At 37.2% G+C, this 16,578-nt stretch overlaps 1 protein-coding gene across 1 annotated transcript in view; it reads right to left on the bottom strand.

The window, feature by feature from the left end:
* WDPCP (WD repeat containing planar cell polarity effector) overlaps positions 1 to 16,578 on the bottom strand; it is a 164,160-nt gene that overhangs the window by 36,631 nt on the left and 110,951 nt on the right. The window contains 2 exon segments of the mRNA XM_074927185.1: positions 6,286 to 6,388; positions 12,169 to 12,232. Coding sequence (XP_074783286.1) covers positions 6,286 to 6,388; positions 12,169 to 12,232 — 167 coding nt within the window.

Here is a 16,578-nt window from a genome sequence, read left to right as displayed (position 1 = left end):
TATAGGGATAAGATGGAAATATACTGAAAAGAACTGAGATGAAAGACCTCACATATCTTGCAATAACTTAATTGTTAGTAGAATAAATACAGATCAGACATAAACAACTCCTTTCAATTTTCAGAATTTGGAAATACTGTAATTATTTTGTTTATAAACCAGTCACAGTATGTGGCTATAGATACAAAAAAATTGACTTCCTAAAGCTGGCTCTTCCAGTTGGTAATTTTTCTTTTTTCTACTCAACACAACATTTAAAATGAAGGCAAAAAATGGTTAATCTATGGCTTCTTGGTAAGACTTCTTCATACTACATAGGGCATAATTTTACTGCTGACAGATATTAAAAAATACGAGGATCATTAAAATTAAAATATTAAGGAGAATAGGGTCTTCATTTCCGGCATATAGTGGTGTTTTTTAAATCAGGTTCTGTAGTGAGCAAGAATATGTCACAATAAAGAAGGGAAAAAAATGGAATGCCGTGATTATTCTAAAGCTTGACACAAACTATAAATCTCTTTCAAGTGAAGATACACAGATCTTTGTGTAGACCTCTGCAGCTAAGCAAACCAGCTAGCCTTTGATGTACTTATAATTATTAGGGGCTGAGGATTATGTCTTTAGGCAAAGCTGTCTAGCAGTGGGAAGGTATAGATCAAAACTGACATCATGACACAAGCAAGTGGAGAGGGGAGGTGAGGTGGAGCCAAAAACAGTTTGGCATTACTATAGACCTTAAGTAAAACAAACATCTCCACTTCTCGAAAAGAACACAAGGAAGGGAGCAATTAGTGCCTCTAACCTCTTGATAAGAGTAAAATCCTCACTACTAGTTGGAAAATTAAAAGTGTAATTGACAAAAACTAAACATCAGAATAAAGAAAAAGATTCAGCAGATTCACTTAGTTATATGGGAATATATTGTTACACTCCCCGTGAGGTAGGTATGCTAGGCTGTGAATTCAGAACTACCGCTGCAACAGGCTTCCATGCCATGAGCGCTGGATGCCACTAGCCACTCTTGAAACCAGGGGACTCAAACAGTCTACATCAAGTAGAGCACCCTTCCAGACAAGGCTCTTTGTCATTTCTTTTATAGAGGGCAGGAGTTCTGTTAATGCCAGGCTTACACATGAGCTTGTTACTTGCTGAAATCTCCATTCAAAGCCCACTGAAAATGGTAGAAATTTTTTCATTGTGCTTAGTGGGCTCTGTATCAAATGCTCTGCGTGGCTTGATATGTGCAGGAGAGTGTGCATGTGAGCACAGTTAAATAATTCCAAATTACCATGGATCTTCAAAGACATGCATCTTGTGTGGCACAAAATTAAAAAAGTGCTTGTGGAAACTAATTTCTTACCATAGGTTAACTGTCAATCATACTTTAAAACCATTTTTCATTAAAAATGTTTTCCGGCTCTCTGGGGAAAAAGTCACATTATTAGAAAAAATAAAAGCAAAGGATTTGATTCCAGATGTCTTGATTGACTTAAACTGAAAATCTAAATAAATAAATAGGAGCTCTAACACTTACACTGAAGGCAGCAGAGCTCCAAAAAACCTGTAGCAGAAACAGGTGTTCCCTGAGTCTTTCCAGATCACAGTTCATCTGCGTCTTGCATAATAGCTTTTAAGCATGCCACAAACATGCTATGCAGTGAAATAAAAATCATGACATGAAATAAAGGGCTAAGATTCTCAGTGAACTTGAAACTTGACAGCAAGAGAAAAGATGCATGTGCCAAGGAAAAGTAGGAAATGAAGAAGGCTTTGTCATTGGTGTCAGAGAGGGCACATGAGGAAGAAGTTTATCACTTGATAGATGAAAGGAGTCACTATGGATCAGAAGAGGAACAAATGTTATCAACTAGGCTAATGCATGGCCAGACAAGGTTACAAATACAGGAGGACAATTCTAAACATGGTCTTGAAATGCAAGTAGGATCACCAGGACTGTTAGAAATAGGGGAAGATCTGAGTAAATGATAAGTGACTGTATGCAAGACCAGACTGGTGTCTCAGACACACTGTATGGAAGACAAAACACTACAGCATGTGTCATTATTAATTATCACTAAGAACATATAAGCCGTTCAGTGTAAAATACTACCACAGAACTACAAAGAAATTAATAAATTCTCCACTTTTCAAACTGGTGACATTCCTTGCCAGTAAGGTGAAACATTTAGGGCCCCTACATTTTAAATGTCATTTTATGAACAGTGAGGGAAACTAGACCTCAGTCTCTGTAAGAATTGTAAGATTTCCTACTCCACTTGCAAACATTATGAAATATTTCCATACATGTTTCAAAATTCTATTTTAAGTGGAAAAACCTCAAGTGCTTTTATGAAACATTACTGAACAACCATAATGTTAGTCCCATCTAGCGTTTCAGAACAATGCAATTGTCTCAACGTTTCAAAGTTACCTCTGTTAGAAATGTTTCCTAAACATTAGTGTTACTAATATTCTGAATTTAATTTTAAGTAGAAATACAAGGTTTCCCAAGTTGCCTTTCAGTTATGCAGCAGTTATCTGTCTTGTCATAACATGAATCCCTTTTGGGTGAAAGCTATTGATTTGAAGGTTAAAATCATCTTTCTAGGCCCTAATGTAATTTGTTGGAAGTTGGCCTTGGGAAACTTTCTGACACTGACTACATATGCTCTTCGTCGGATATTCATTGAGCAATGATGTCTGAAAGGCTGAGTTCTTCACCTCTGTGATTATTATTAGTTATGGCATTTTTTAGCAGGCTGTGCCATGTCTGTTCTTTGCAACTCGAGTTTTACATTAGCAACCTACAGTTTGCAGCACTGAACAGACGCGCTCTTCCACCGCAGACAATGTTGTTCCAGGAGAGCATATGCAAGATCACACCCATGAACAGAATTTATTAGTAGCCTAGAAATATAGTCAATATTGAAGAAAGTCCTCTCTGTTTTCATCAAGTGAAATGAGGTGCACAGCACACATTTTAGGCCAGGCTAAATGAGAACTCCCTGATCTCATTAAGGAACTTGTAGATCTACTACAGAAATAACAGAAAATCTTTGGCAGAGGAAACTACAATATCTATGGGCACAGGTCTGTGGATCAAATGTGAGTGAGGAAAGAGAAGACAGCTAATACAGTTTCTGAGATGTACGGTACCATTACTTCAATCTTCTCATGCCTCAAGATGCGTTTCCACAAGCTGTCAAACATAAAATCTTATCATTTTCCTTAAAAGATTTTAATCAGTTGAACAAAATATCTGATTCTGCCAAAACCATAGCAGGGAATAGCAGCAAACTCACATGACACTTCATCTTGCTTTGCAATATTCTCACCAAACTACTATGCTCTGAAGGTCTACAGGTGTTTTTACCACATGTACCCAGACATTCTTAGCTTTGAGGGCAGCTTCTTCAAAACGGTGTATAGCAAACCGCAATCATGCGAGGAACTGAGAAGAGCTAAAATTCAGAAAGTTATAAAATAATCAATCTATTTTTAGTTTATGTTGATACAAATCTTGATATAATATATCTGAGGAATCTACTAACGATTATAGAACTCTGGATGACATTTATAAATTTCAGCTGAAATTATATTGTAGTTCTACATTATTTGTAGGAGCTTGAAACTTTTCCAAAAGTCTGAGTTTGAAATATATTATGTTTGAAGTGAGCCACACAAAAATATCTTGACAAATTAAATATATCTGGGGCAAGATGGAGCATTTTCAAGGGCTTGGGAATCAGCCAGGAGCACTGACTCATGTTATGTTCAAGTAGTGTTGAGCTGAGTTTTGGGGATGGGCTAGCTCAGGAAACATCATTAGATGTTGATATATGAGAACAGCTCACATTTGTACTATTAAGCACTAAATGTTACACTGCAACATATATATGAAATATGCTGCAGAGAGGCCAGATACTATCTAAGGAGGGGTTCAGTATAACTTGGGATCAATAGCACCGATTGCACCTTGCTGCCTGTTTGCTTAGGTTGCTGCCTTCTTGTAGAAGCCTGAAGTAGGTGCTCAAGATCTAGGTTTGATCTGGGAAGTGTGACCATTGGTGAACTGAGTGGCTGAAAGCCCCGGGGACCAGGGACTAGATGAAGAGGACTGGGTTTAGGGGACAGAGACTTGTTTGAAACTGCATTTTAAAACTTCCAGCTCTCTAAATCCCCCTCTCAAAATATTAGATAAATATAGTATTTTACATATAAAGCACTTGTTACCTTTTGTTTTCACTGAGTCCACAAAGTTCATGACTCTTGACACCTTTTTTGCTAACAACAGTTTACGAAATAAAAACATCATCAAGAAAGGGCTTTGAATTAAAGTATAATAAAACAAAACCTGTGGCTGAGATTTCACATGTTTAAGATGAGATCCAATCTGCAGTGAAACGAACTCATGGGAGATTCCTGTTTATTTTCATATAAAATGAAATGGATGCAAATTCATTACCGTTTATAGACTGAATCTCAGTGACAGTTTGTCCCAGAGGCATTGAAAAGTACTTTAAATCATTCTGATAATTAATTATTCAGCAAATGAGAACATTTTAAAGACTTTATCATATAAAGCTACTTTAATAATTTATTAAATTTACTTTAAGAATTTAACAATTACAGAGGTAATTGTAGGGCTGCTCTGAAGGAGGGGAAGACTGTGTGCCTGCACATTTATAACTGTAGTAACGTGTATTATATCTGATCTGCAAGTAAGAAATTTGTGATCACTTCAGGTTTCTTCCCTATTCCTCCATTTGCATATATGTCTATAATACTATATAAAGCTCTCAGTAAACTTAAAAATTGCCTAACTGTAGAAATCTAGTAATAGCACTGGTTTTTAAGGAATTAAATGAAGACACAGATTAAGGTTTAAATTTTCTGGATTGAGTGTAAGAGAATAGATAACGAACAGATACAAGTCCTTGGTATCTTAGTTATATTAGGTGCAGAGGACAACTACCTAAGAAGTAAGAGAAGAGAAAGCAAGGGAGATGTAACTGTACACTTTAAAGAGTGCCCAGTAACACATGACCTAAACAAATGTAAATTTTGACAATTCTAGTGGTGAAAGGGCTTGCCCAAAGGCCCAGTTATGGTGTAAAAAACTCTCAAAGTGACTTCAACTTGAAAATGAAAGACTCTGAAGAAAAGAGTTCAGGAGAGGCATGATTTCTGCTCTGCTGGAGACAGAAGAAGGCGGGACTGTATTGCATAGCCTTGAAAGTCATGGATTTGTGCAATATATAGAAAAAGCCACATAAACGCATATACCACTTCTCTGCATTTCTATATATTTGAATGGCATTTGCTTGTATGTTCTGGGTAAACACCAAGATGCACAGTTCTAGAAGAATCCTGTGTTACCCAAGATCTCAAAGGTTTCGTGACTCCTTCTGAGTTTTAATCATACTTGACTTCTTGGTATGGGACAAGGACAAGTGGTTTCCTCTGATATTTAAAGATGCAGTAGAATAAGCAAAACAGCACTGTGAATATTTTATACAAATATAAAATATGTTCTTTTTTTTCTCCCTTTGTCTACCTTCCCTCTGCTGAAAGTCAGCTACCTGGACTTAGACCCCTTCTGCTTGGTTTGTGTTATATGCCCAAAATCAGAATGGTCTACATATTTGAATACATCTCTTCATGACAATCAGAGGAAACACAAGGAGAAAGTGAATGAGCTATGAGTTTCCATGCCTGAAAAGTTGTCTGTGTTTGAGCTATCACTCCAACCCTGCAATTTTTGCATCAATATTCCTTATGGAACAGCAAGAAACCCACTGCTGTTACTTTAAATCCAGGATCTGAGCCTCTGTTCACATCAGTAAATGTTTCATCCAAATGCTGCCAAAGCATTCAGGATGTGACTCCAGCTACTGGCACAGTGTGCACAAGCAAATATTTAGAAGTGAATGAGATTGCCATACCTGGCCTTTAACATTGGTGGGAACAAAGATTTTCAGATTCAGTCCCTTACCTCTTGCATTCAGCTCAGTCTGTAGAGTCTTAACTTTTCTACATAGCCATAGTATAATTCCTTTTTGCTTTGTAACTATTGCATTGACACAATCCTCACATGGGTACTGAAAGGCAAAGCTATGTTTTTATAAGCCTCTCTCTTTAGTTATGAATAAAAATACTGACTCGCTTTCGAAGAAAACAATGCAATCGAAACAATAACCCTCTTACAATTATAACACGGTGTTGTACAGGACAAGTATTGATTAAAACATAAAGGGCTTTTTAAATACCATTAATTCTTACCAATTCTAGTAGTTATTGATTCTGCATCAATGTCATTAGCCTTTTCCTTTGCCACTTCAGCTAGTGCCAATTCACCCTTATCTAGTGCAAGGTAATGGATGTCCTTTGGAAATAAAAGAGAAAAAAAAAAAAAAAAAGATTAATCTAAAATGAATCTCATACAAGTAACAAAAGGGATTTTGAAAGAAAGAGGCTCTTTTATTATTTAGATCACAAACACAGATGGAACTGATGAACTTACCATTACATTTTAATTCCCTCCCAATGCAAATGTATTATCTTACTTGTGCTGTTGAATACAGCAATGAATAAAACACTGACCAATCATACAGTGATAAAAGTGAAGCCATTGACTCAGTGTATGAAAGAAACCAATCTGTCTGCTTTTAAGGTAACTTCTGTTGGTGTAACATGAATAAAAAGAGGGTTGATAGGCGGTGGCTCTGTGTAAACCAGATCTGAAGTACAAGAAGTCTTCTGGCTGACAGCACCTACTTGAAGTGTGCTAAGGTTTCCACCTAGTACATGAGTTTTGGGGTAAAGATCTTCTGGGACTAGTTTTTGTTTGGAGGTTGTCATGCTACACTTACTGTTCTTTGAGTAAAGTGATGGTGGTCTTCCTTGTGACGGTATTGGAGGTAATAAGAGCACCAGCGGTTGCTCAATGGTTTTAACACCCACAGAGGTTACATGATCCCTGAGTCACTCTTGGACCACAAGGGGCTTTCCAAAAATGCTGTTGCCTAGTATGAAGAGTTGCGGATACTCTGGGTCTAGTCCTTAATCTAGGGTTAAAAATCAGAGGGTTACAGCAGAGGTGTATCATTACATGCTGAATTGCAAGGCTTTTTATTGAGTTAACCTTTGAGGTGGAAACCACCCATACTACACACAGCACAATTTGTGGGACAATGTATTCTCGCTGACAAATTACAGCTTCACTGGCCTTGGTTTTGGCCTTTGAAGTAAAGTTTCATCCTTGACCATTAATAAAGGACGATTAACCCCCTTCTCATTTGGTGTCATGACCAGAGGCTGCTCTGTGCATGAACTGAGACATATGAAGTGAGGGAAACCCAAGAACAGTTGGCAAAGGTTTTTTTTCTCCACTTCTCTGTTGAAGATGCCAATATCCAAAGATTTAAGTAATTCTTGGCCATTGTTCTGCAATCTATCTGCATGAAGGAATTTAAAAAGGAAAGGAGTATTTGCTGGAAATATTGACCTCTGCATACCATAAAAGCAACTATATTCTCATTAATGCAGAAGATTTCAGGTGAAACTGTCCTTCTCAGTGTGAATTTACCGCCACTTTCATCAATGTGACAGGAACTCTTACAGGAAAAAGTGACCTTCTTCTAGAAAGAGAAGTTACGTTTTAAAAGTGAAAGTAATAGTGTTAGGAGAAAAAGATGCTGCTTTTATTATCCATTCATTTAATAATAATAAAACATTTTTAAAATAAGCAAACTGAGAACATTAGCAAAACTGAGACTGTTAGACAAGAAAACCTGGTATTGACTCGGAAAATCCAAACAGTCTGCAGGAGATGGCAACATCTTGTAATTACAAACACAGGTGTGACTTAAAAAACGTGCAAGTGTCTTGGAGCAAAGTAATGAGTTACGAACTTGTTGCGAACTCTGTACTTCCTCTCTCTGTAGGTCTAACATGGTTGTCAGGAGAAAAAGGGCCTGAGTAGCAAGGTATGATGTCTCTGAAGATTAAACAGTAGATATTGTCAGCTTATTTAGATAACAATAGAAAACCTAAGGGCACTTGAGCAAGTCTGAACTTACAAAGATTTGAATGTATAGGCAGATTGTGTTCGATAATTTAAAATGCATTCTGACTACGCTTAATGACTGTCTTGTAGTTTAAGAGAAGCATTGTACCCTTCAATGCAATTTTAAATAATAAACTTGGTGAGGGGATGGAAACAACTGCAGAAAATGACAAGGTTCTTTCAGTTAAGAGGCTGTACATGCTGTGTGTATCAAAACATCTGTTACTTTCAGATCTTGTTTTTGCCCACGTTTTCTGTTTTGAGTAGAGAAATGTAAAGATGCTACATATCCATCCCTAACAGGAGCTTTGGAAGAAATAAAGATATAGCAGTAGGCTGATAAGTGGCTTTCTTCATGGTTCCTCAAGTTGCTGTCATAAAGAATTAAAAAAAAAAAAAAAAAAGAGTAGCTCTTCTCTCTATCTCTAAATAAGCTTTAGAAAGAAAAGATTACATATATAAAAACTCCTAATTACACAATTTCAGATCAAATTTAGGTGTTCCTTATTCAAATAACCCAGCAAAATTGGATTTTCTAAGAATTTATAACTCTCTGAGAAGAATAAAACTAGAAAATAAATAAAAGAGAAAGAAGAAACACTGGATTAGAGGGTGCCTTAAAGAATGACAGAAAAAAAAAGAATTAAATTGGCTGAATATTCATTACAGATTTATTCACACAATTATCTATGAATTTATCAGTCCAAAGATCACATAACTTTCAAAAACAATGGCGACAATAAAAACAATTTCCAGCTGCTTATCAGGAGTTTGCTGAAAGGGCTGTATTTTATCATTTGATTACTTTTTGGACTACTTCCTTTTTACCCTCATCTTTGTGACTCACAGAGCTGGCCCTTGGTGAGCAGAAGTCATTTGAAACACTGATGTGCATTTGTCTACAGGATATTTCTGGGCAAAATTCCAACGTTTCTTCGAAACATGCACTTTCCTCATCAGTGTATCACCCAAGATCTGACAGTTTTATTAAAGTGTCTTTTCCTTGCATTTTTTTGCTACCTTTGGTACGTGGGATGGCCTTTTGAATTTTCAGCAGCTGAGAGCTGGAGCATACTACAAAAGGATTTCAAGCTAACAACCCTTCTATTGCTTGATCTTTTCTGTCACAGATTGGATCAGTCACTGTCCAATAAATGCAGCTGTTGTTCATGATATTATGTCCTTTTCAGTTTTATTTTTTTATTGAACTTTGTAGGAGATGATAATAATTGATGGACTTAGATGTGACGTGAGGGTAAATCTTATGAAGAGACACAGCAGTGCATATTATGTCTTGCTATGGCATCATACTAGTGACGCTATAGCTACAGGACTAACTTTTAAGCCTTTTTTTTTTTTTTTCTTTTTCATTTCTATGAAAGAAATTAGCTCTCATATAGCATTCTCTCAAACTTCTTTGCAATCTCAAAACAAATAACAGGATTGCTGCAGAGCCCTGTTTGGTGAAATTGATGCTCAGGATAAATTCTCCAGGACACATGACATTTCCTTAGAAGTCTCAGAAGATGGGTATTCAACGTTTGGATCCTCCTCTGCCTCTGCTGTATCTGCTCCTCTCTATCCTTTCCTTTTTTATTCTTCTCTGTTCCCCTTTAATAAATAATATTTTTTTTTCTCATTTTGCTTATGTCATCAGGTATCTTTCTTTAGTCTACTATTTCTTTCTGAAATCCCATTAAATTGACTAGGAATAAGGTGGCATGACTCCTAGAGCCATCTGAGGTTGTATAAATGGATTTGTTGGTCTGTAAAACAACAGTACAAATAATTGACCTATATATTAGTTATTCATACTGCACATAATTAAAAATGCTTTAAATACAGGTAAAGTCAAGTTGTATGTTATTAATTGCATTTTGACCTATATAAACAATATATACAAATTATTCAGTGTTAAGCAGAAGTGAAGGATGCACAAACCTTGCTTAGCAATAGTATTGTTATACTAATACCTAGGAGGACTGTAAGCTTCCAAGGAACAGATTATCTAACTCTCAGTATTTAGTGCAATGAAGCCCAATTCCTTAGCAATCACCCTGGCACAAATAAATACTTTTAATGACCTGTGAACCTTTAAACTTCTTGAGTCCTGTACTTAGTAGTCTTGCAGCAGTGCCATTGTTAACTTATTGTAAAGTTTGTTCATTAGTACCTTACTTAGGAGATGAATTAGCAAAAGGACATTTCCCCAGAGGAGGCAGAGAGTTAACAGAGGATGCGAAGACGCAGGTGTATGTGCTGCTTATGGCATAATTTAGGGGAAACTATGAGGAATTTCAAAGATAATGCAAGCAGAACAAGGACAATATATAACTGGTTTTGATCTCACAGTAATGTAAGCCAGCAGGAACTATGTGGAAATAGATATTTATGTTTAAGAGCATTGGTGAGATGAGAAATGGACAGTAGGTGTTGAGAGAAGAAAGACAAAACAAAGAAGAGTAGGAAAGGATGGAGCTCATTTCTCGGTGAACACAGAAACTCCTCTTGAAGAAAGCTGGAGAAGCTTTTTTTGAAAGGAGGACATGTTACCACTTGTAGTGCCAGGTACTGACAGTCCCTCCCTCTTGTTAGCAGCTTTGGACCCATCTCTTGACCCAACACTTGTGTTTCCCACCCTGCGACAGAGGTGCTCCCTCAGTCCTCCTGTCAAAGGAGGGAAGGAAAAAGATCACGTAGGAAATACTCTCAGCCACATGGCAGAGGGCTCTTGAGATGGCAGGCCAAACGCTGGCTCATTTGTTCTGCCAGAATTTCTGACATTACTCAGGGAGAATTTATTATCTGTATGGTGGGCGAGCCTCCGACAAAAAGCTGTAACCTGCCACAGACATGTTACAGCCTACATCTTATATGGGGCTGCAGCAGTGCTTAGCTTGATTAGGTATAAAATTTGTACTGAAGAAATTACATTAAATAAAAAAAGGAAAAAGATGAGCTAAAAAGAGGAAAAATCGAGGAGAGTAAACATAAACCATGTAATGAATTTCCTAAAAGTCTGACATTTCCACCACATTCTTTTGATGCATACTTAGAAAAGTTTATCGCAGTATTCACATCTTTCTAATTAGATGGAACAAGCCAGATGATTAGAGCTGTGAAAAAAACATCAAAAGGTTCACACAACTTTTTATATAATTAGAAGGGAATTTTCATAACCCATAAAAGCAGGATTTAATTGTGTAATTTAACATACAATTTAAATATCAAGATTGAACTAGCAGGGCAAGTGACTTAATGGGATAAATGATATTAACATCTAGTGTCAAAGCTTAATTTAAACAACAGAATGTCTTCATTATGCAAAAGAGTCAAGCAAACGAATCGTTCAAAGGGCCTTTTTTTCAACAAGCCCCTCTTCTATTGTTTCTTTGAAAACAATGAAATCAGCTGTGGAGCAGCAACATGCTGAGAGACTAGGAAAGCACGATTGGCTTTGTCCATCTGACCTCACTGTGACATTGTGGTGCAAGATCTTATAAAACAAGAGCCTCCTGCAGAGCTCACACAGAGGACCTTTTAAGAGCTGGTTAATTTTACTTTTGTAGCTAATTAAATGGGAGGGGGCAGAGAGTGCATGAAATGTAAAAACCCTTGTGTTGATGCTGCTGAGCTTTGTTGTTTTAAAAGTACCTGTAGAAGCGTTCATAATTTGTCACTTTTCACAAAACCCTAAGAGACAAACTAAGAGCATTCAGGATCCCCAGGATATGGCCAGCTCTTGTGTCCAGGACTCAGCAGTTGTACTTCTTAAAGAAATGGATTAGAAATGTATAAGTTTATTAGAGTGAAAGATGACATTCACCCACATCAGGACAGATGAAGAAGGGGAAAGTTCAAAAACATATACATTAATTCCTGGAAAATAGCCTTTAGGCCATGCTAGGGAAAATGTCAATGACTCTAAAGATACTCAACTCCTATTGATGAGTTTTGTGATGGCAAAGGGCAAACCAGGTAGAATAGTTCTGTTTTCAGTATGTGTCTAAGACTCCAAATGACGTGGATCCATTTTAATGCGGACACACTGACAAGTGACATCCTGATAACAACCTCTGTCTCCAGAAATGACTCACCATAAACAGGTCCCGAGCACCTATGTCAACAGCTAGAAGAAATGCTTTTTCAAATCTCTGATACCTGCAAGAAAAAGGAAACATGTCACTTGCAGAGAATAATTTAAGAGCTACATCAGGTTTTGTTAATGGTCAGAGGAAGTCTTTCAATTCTCATCAAAAGTGCTGCCAAGGTTTTATTAGAGAAGCCTGATACACTCATACTCAGACTGCAGAACTACGAGGTAGGACAGTGACTACTCATAACCTTCTTCATCAAGTGTTATGTTCAGTGTTGAGTCCCATCAGATCCAGCTGAACTAATTGAAGGAGGTGAAGGTACTGTAGGCCATAACAAATTGATCCTTTGAAAGATACCAGCCACAACATAGATGAATGCTAGCCCCAATAACATTGTTAGGAACCTCAAAGTCCCCTGCAGAAAAGACTAATCCCCAATCTCACAAGACTTCAAAGGTCCTTGTAGAAGTTTGCAGAGTTTTGTCCTCACAAACCCTTCAGTACAGCTCTCTGAAGATGACAATCCAGTCAAGTCATGCTAAACAGTCATGAATCCCCAGGGACTAAAAAAGGTAAGGGGTGACACTGCTTTGCCTCCTAACTCCCTCAGCACAGTATTGGCACAGAATGCTGAGAGTTTTCTGAAGATCCTACGGTCAGGACGGTTGTGTCAATGACGCAAAACAAGGAGAAAAAGAGCAAAATTCACCAGCAAAGATTACCTCTAAATGTGCTCTAGAAGGCGCCACCTGAGTATCACCTCGAGATAGAGTGACAGAGTGGAGTAGGAAAGGAGCAGTGTAGATGTGGACCTTCACCTTTACTGTTAACCCAGGAGGGCTGTATCATTGCATACTGAGATCATTACTCTGGTGGGTTTGAGGGCTTGCTGAGCAACAGCTCTTTCCATTTGTAATGAATGACACAGACCCTTCTTCCCACCCAGAGACCATACACCACCATCTCCTGGCAATTACAGCAAATACCTACCTGGGATGGAGATACTGTGGAAAGCTGTATATATCCTCTTGTTTGCAATCTTTGGGAATTCCACAGAAGCTAGAGGAAACAAGCCATCCATCACAAGCTTCCTCAGAATATATACAACATTGCACTGGCAAAGGCTAATCGCAATGGGAAATTCTGCATTGGGCTAATGCCTCTTTTATACTAGATGTAGAAAATTACTATTTGACAATCACTCTGTACTGTGAAAAAGTGATTCTATTTGTACACATTTTCTTCTACTGCATGTTTTAAGCTGTTTAAAAATAGTTTTGGTGATAGTTTTGGACAGGCAAACCAACAAAATAATTTTATTTCAGTTGTGAAGCAAAAGATTGATTCCCTATAGAATAATTTCTGTATTTTTCTCATTACTGGTAAAGTTTCCCTCATTTCACCTGTTAATTTCAACAATAGATCAGTTGTAGATGCTTGAAGTTTGCAAAGAAGATGTCTTCTTTGCCCCAGTGGGGAAAAAGCAGCATTGTGATTTCTCAGTGTTAGTAATGTGTAGTTCGTGCTTGCCCAATGAATATCATCAGACAGCATCATATGGATGCCAGTATTTATAACTTCTATACCTTGTGGGTATCTTAGGAAACAACGGGCAATGCTGTAGCTCTTCCTCAGGCCAGTGTGAACAAGAGGAAACACTGGAATCCTTCTTCCCCTTGGTGGGTGAAGGAGTCCCATATGATGCACCATACTGGGACACCTGTTTCTGGCCAAAGCCTAAGTGATTTTCTGGCTCCATCTTGTACAGCCTGATTGCTCTTTTCTCTTCTACCACACACTTGGAATGATTAAGCAGATTGCAAGATAGAGCCGGAGAAGACCTTCCTCAAGGAATAACACTCATGACAAGAAGGCATAATACGTTAGCTTAAGTAGAAAAGAAAATGCACTCTCCAGGTGAGGTTGGAGTGGGGAGTCCTTTCCTCCCTAAAGCTAATCTCCCTGCTATGTCTTCCAGGCACTAATTTGCAGCCCTCCTCACAGAACCTGTTTAAGGGAGGGGAAAAGATGAATTCAGGTTAACCTCTTGATCACTGGAGAACAAGCAGTGCACCATCATTTTATCATGCACATCTATGTATCTGAAGCTTTTCAACATGCTTTCTATGAAGGATTTTCCATTAAAATACATTGTTTTGTAATGTCGCTTCTGAAGCTATGCTTTAATTTAGACATATAAGTACATGTTAAAATACGTGTATCTTGAATAGTTATCATATATATCTTTTCCTGGCACATTTTTCTTTTCAATTATGGATTAAATATGCATTCTTAGTACTTCAAGGGGAAATTGGAAGCTGAACAGAAACTGGCTAATATGACTAGCTAAAAAGAATGTCTGCATCATTATTTTGTTTTTCCAAAGTTATAACTATACAGACATTTGCTTTAGCTTGCAACCAAAAAAATATAAAGTAACTTTTTCATTTGATTGACCTGCACAACGGAATCATGGCCTTAAAGCTGTCATTTCTTTTCTGTTTCACAAAGATTTCAAATTTTTTTCCTTTAATCAACATTAAACTTCGGTCTTATGAACCCTATTCATAAAACTGTGAAGTTAGCTCATTATTTTCAGATCTGTACTGAGCAAAAAAAGGGGGAAAAAAAGACTATCCAAGAAATGCTCTTCACAAACCAAGAGAGCTGGAAATAACAACACAGATACTTCATAAATTATTATAAATGGAATTGAGTTAAAATAAGGTGGAGATTTCAAACAAGAATGACAAGTTTGCATTACTTAGGCAAATAGTATTAAATCAGTCAAGAATGTCCAGGTCTTTTAAAACTAGCTTTAATAGAAGATACTTGTTATTTTGAGTCTCTTTGGCATGGAAGTTGTGATGTTTTTATTCTACAGGAACAATCAGAGAGATTTCTGTACAGCATGAGACTGACCTCAAGCTCAACGTCTGTTTTATAAGCACGTTTTGTTGTGGGAAGACCTCTTGCTATTACTAGCACATGTATATTTTATCAGCTCCTCAAACAAACAAACAAACAAGAACCCATTCAAAACACCCTCCCTTTCGTTCTTGTGCTACAACAAGAAGGTACAATATTTGCTTTCTAAAATGGCATCTACAGGGTACTGGTCTTGAAGTGTCTTCCCATCCCTCCCTCCACCTTGTTATTATTGCTTGCTTCACAATAACTCCAGCAATCAAGACTTATATGTCTCTTGAAAAAGAGAGATAAGGAAATCTGCCTGTAAACCATGAAGTTCAGCCACTTGTTTGGTCAAAGTGACAGCCAACAGAAATATGACCTTCAAGATTAAAACTCTCAAACTGTGATAAACTATACAGGATAGACAGGAAAACACTACCCTGCAAGCTGTTTAGCACATACAATATTAAGTTCAAATTCTCATATAATAAAATAAGAGTTATTATATGCACTTATGCAACCTTTCTACAACTATTCTACAAAAATGTAAAAAAGATAGCTATTAGTATGTCTGTTGTATGGACAAGGAAACAAAGGGGAAATGTGAGTGATATGACAAGGGTCATGCAGGTCAAAAGGTCAAAAATGGTCGAGGCAGAGAAGAATCCAAACCTGCCTTCCATGGTGGACTGGCAGACCTGTTGCTGCTTGTATTTTGAAAATATGACAACTGAAAAGATGACAGGAAAGCATTTTATTTTTAAATAAAATATGTAAGTAATACAACAATATAATGTTATTTATTAACTTCAGAGAGGCTATTGTTTTCATTGGCATAAATAAAAAGAGAATCAAATGCCCAGGGTTTCCTCTTGGTGGATGTTCAGAAATAAGGCGATTTAAAATACTGTAGATCAAAATAATGTGCATGGATTGCAGCCCACGGAAAAGGGAAAAGAAGTCTCTTCAGTTTATATGAGAGGTTCTACAAATATATCAAAAGGCAGACTTTTGTCATCTGTGTTCCACACCACCAAAATTGAATGTGGTCACCTAAAGGTAGAGATAATAATAATAATAATAATAATTCAGGCTGAAAATGGCCAACTTGAAAATATTTGTAATATTTACCCATAATATTCAAAAATGTCATAAGAAGTTCAGGAACGAGAAAAATAAAATTATGTGGAGGGAGGAGGAAGGGAAGGGAGAGAGACTTCATGCAAGCAAGAAAGAAATATAGTGCAGAAAAGATGGAAACATTTCTTTAGGGACTAGTTACAACCAACAAGCCTTCTTAGACATGCCCATCAACCATGTAAGCATATTCCTTGTGCTGGGCTGATAAAGGAGGGCTGCAGCAGCTTTTTCCCTTGTCTTCAATAAGGGTACACAACGTTTAGAAAATAATCTGCAGGGGAAGAGCTGTGGCACAAAAAATATTTATAAGGCAATCCTTTTTAATGGAAGAAATTTCAGAGTCCTCCTCATCTCACA

This window comes from Athene noctua, chromosome 1 (assembly GCF_965140245.1).
Source record: "Athene noctua chromosome 1, bAthNoc1.hap1.1, whole genome shotgun sequence".
NCBI classification, from domain to species: domain Eukaryota; kingdom Metazoa; phylum Chordata; class Aves; order Strigiformes; family Strigidae; genus Athene; species Athene noctua.
This window is presented reverse-complemented; position numbering and strand designations above follow the sequence as displayed.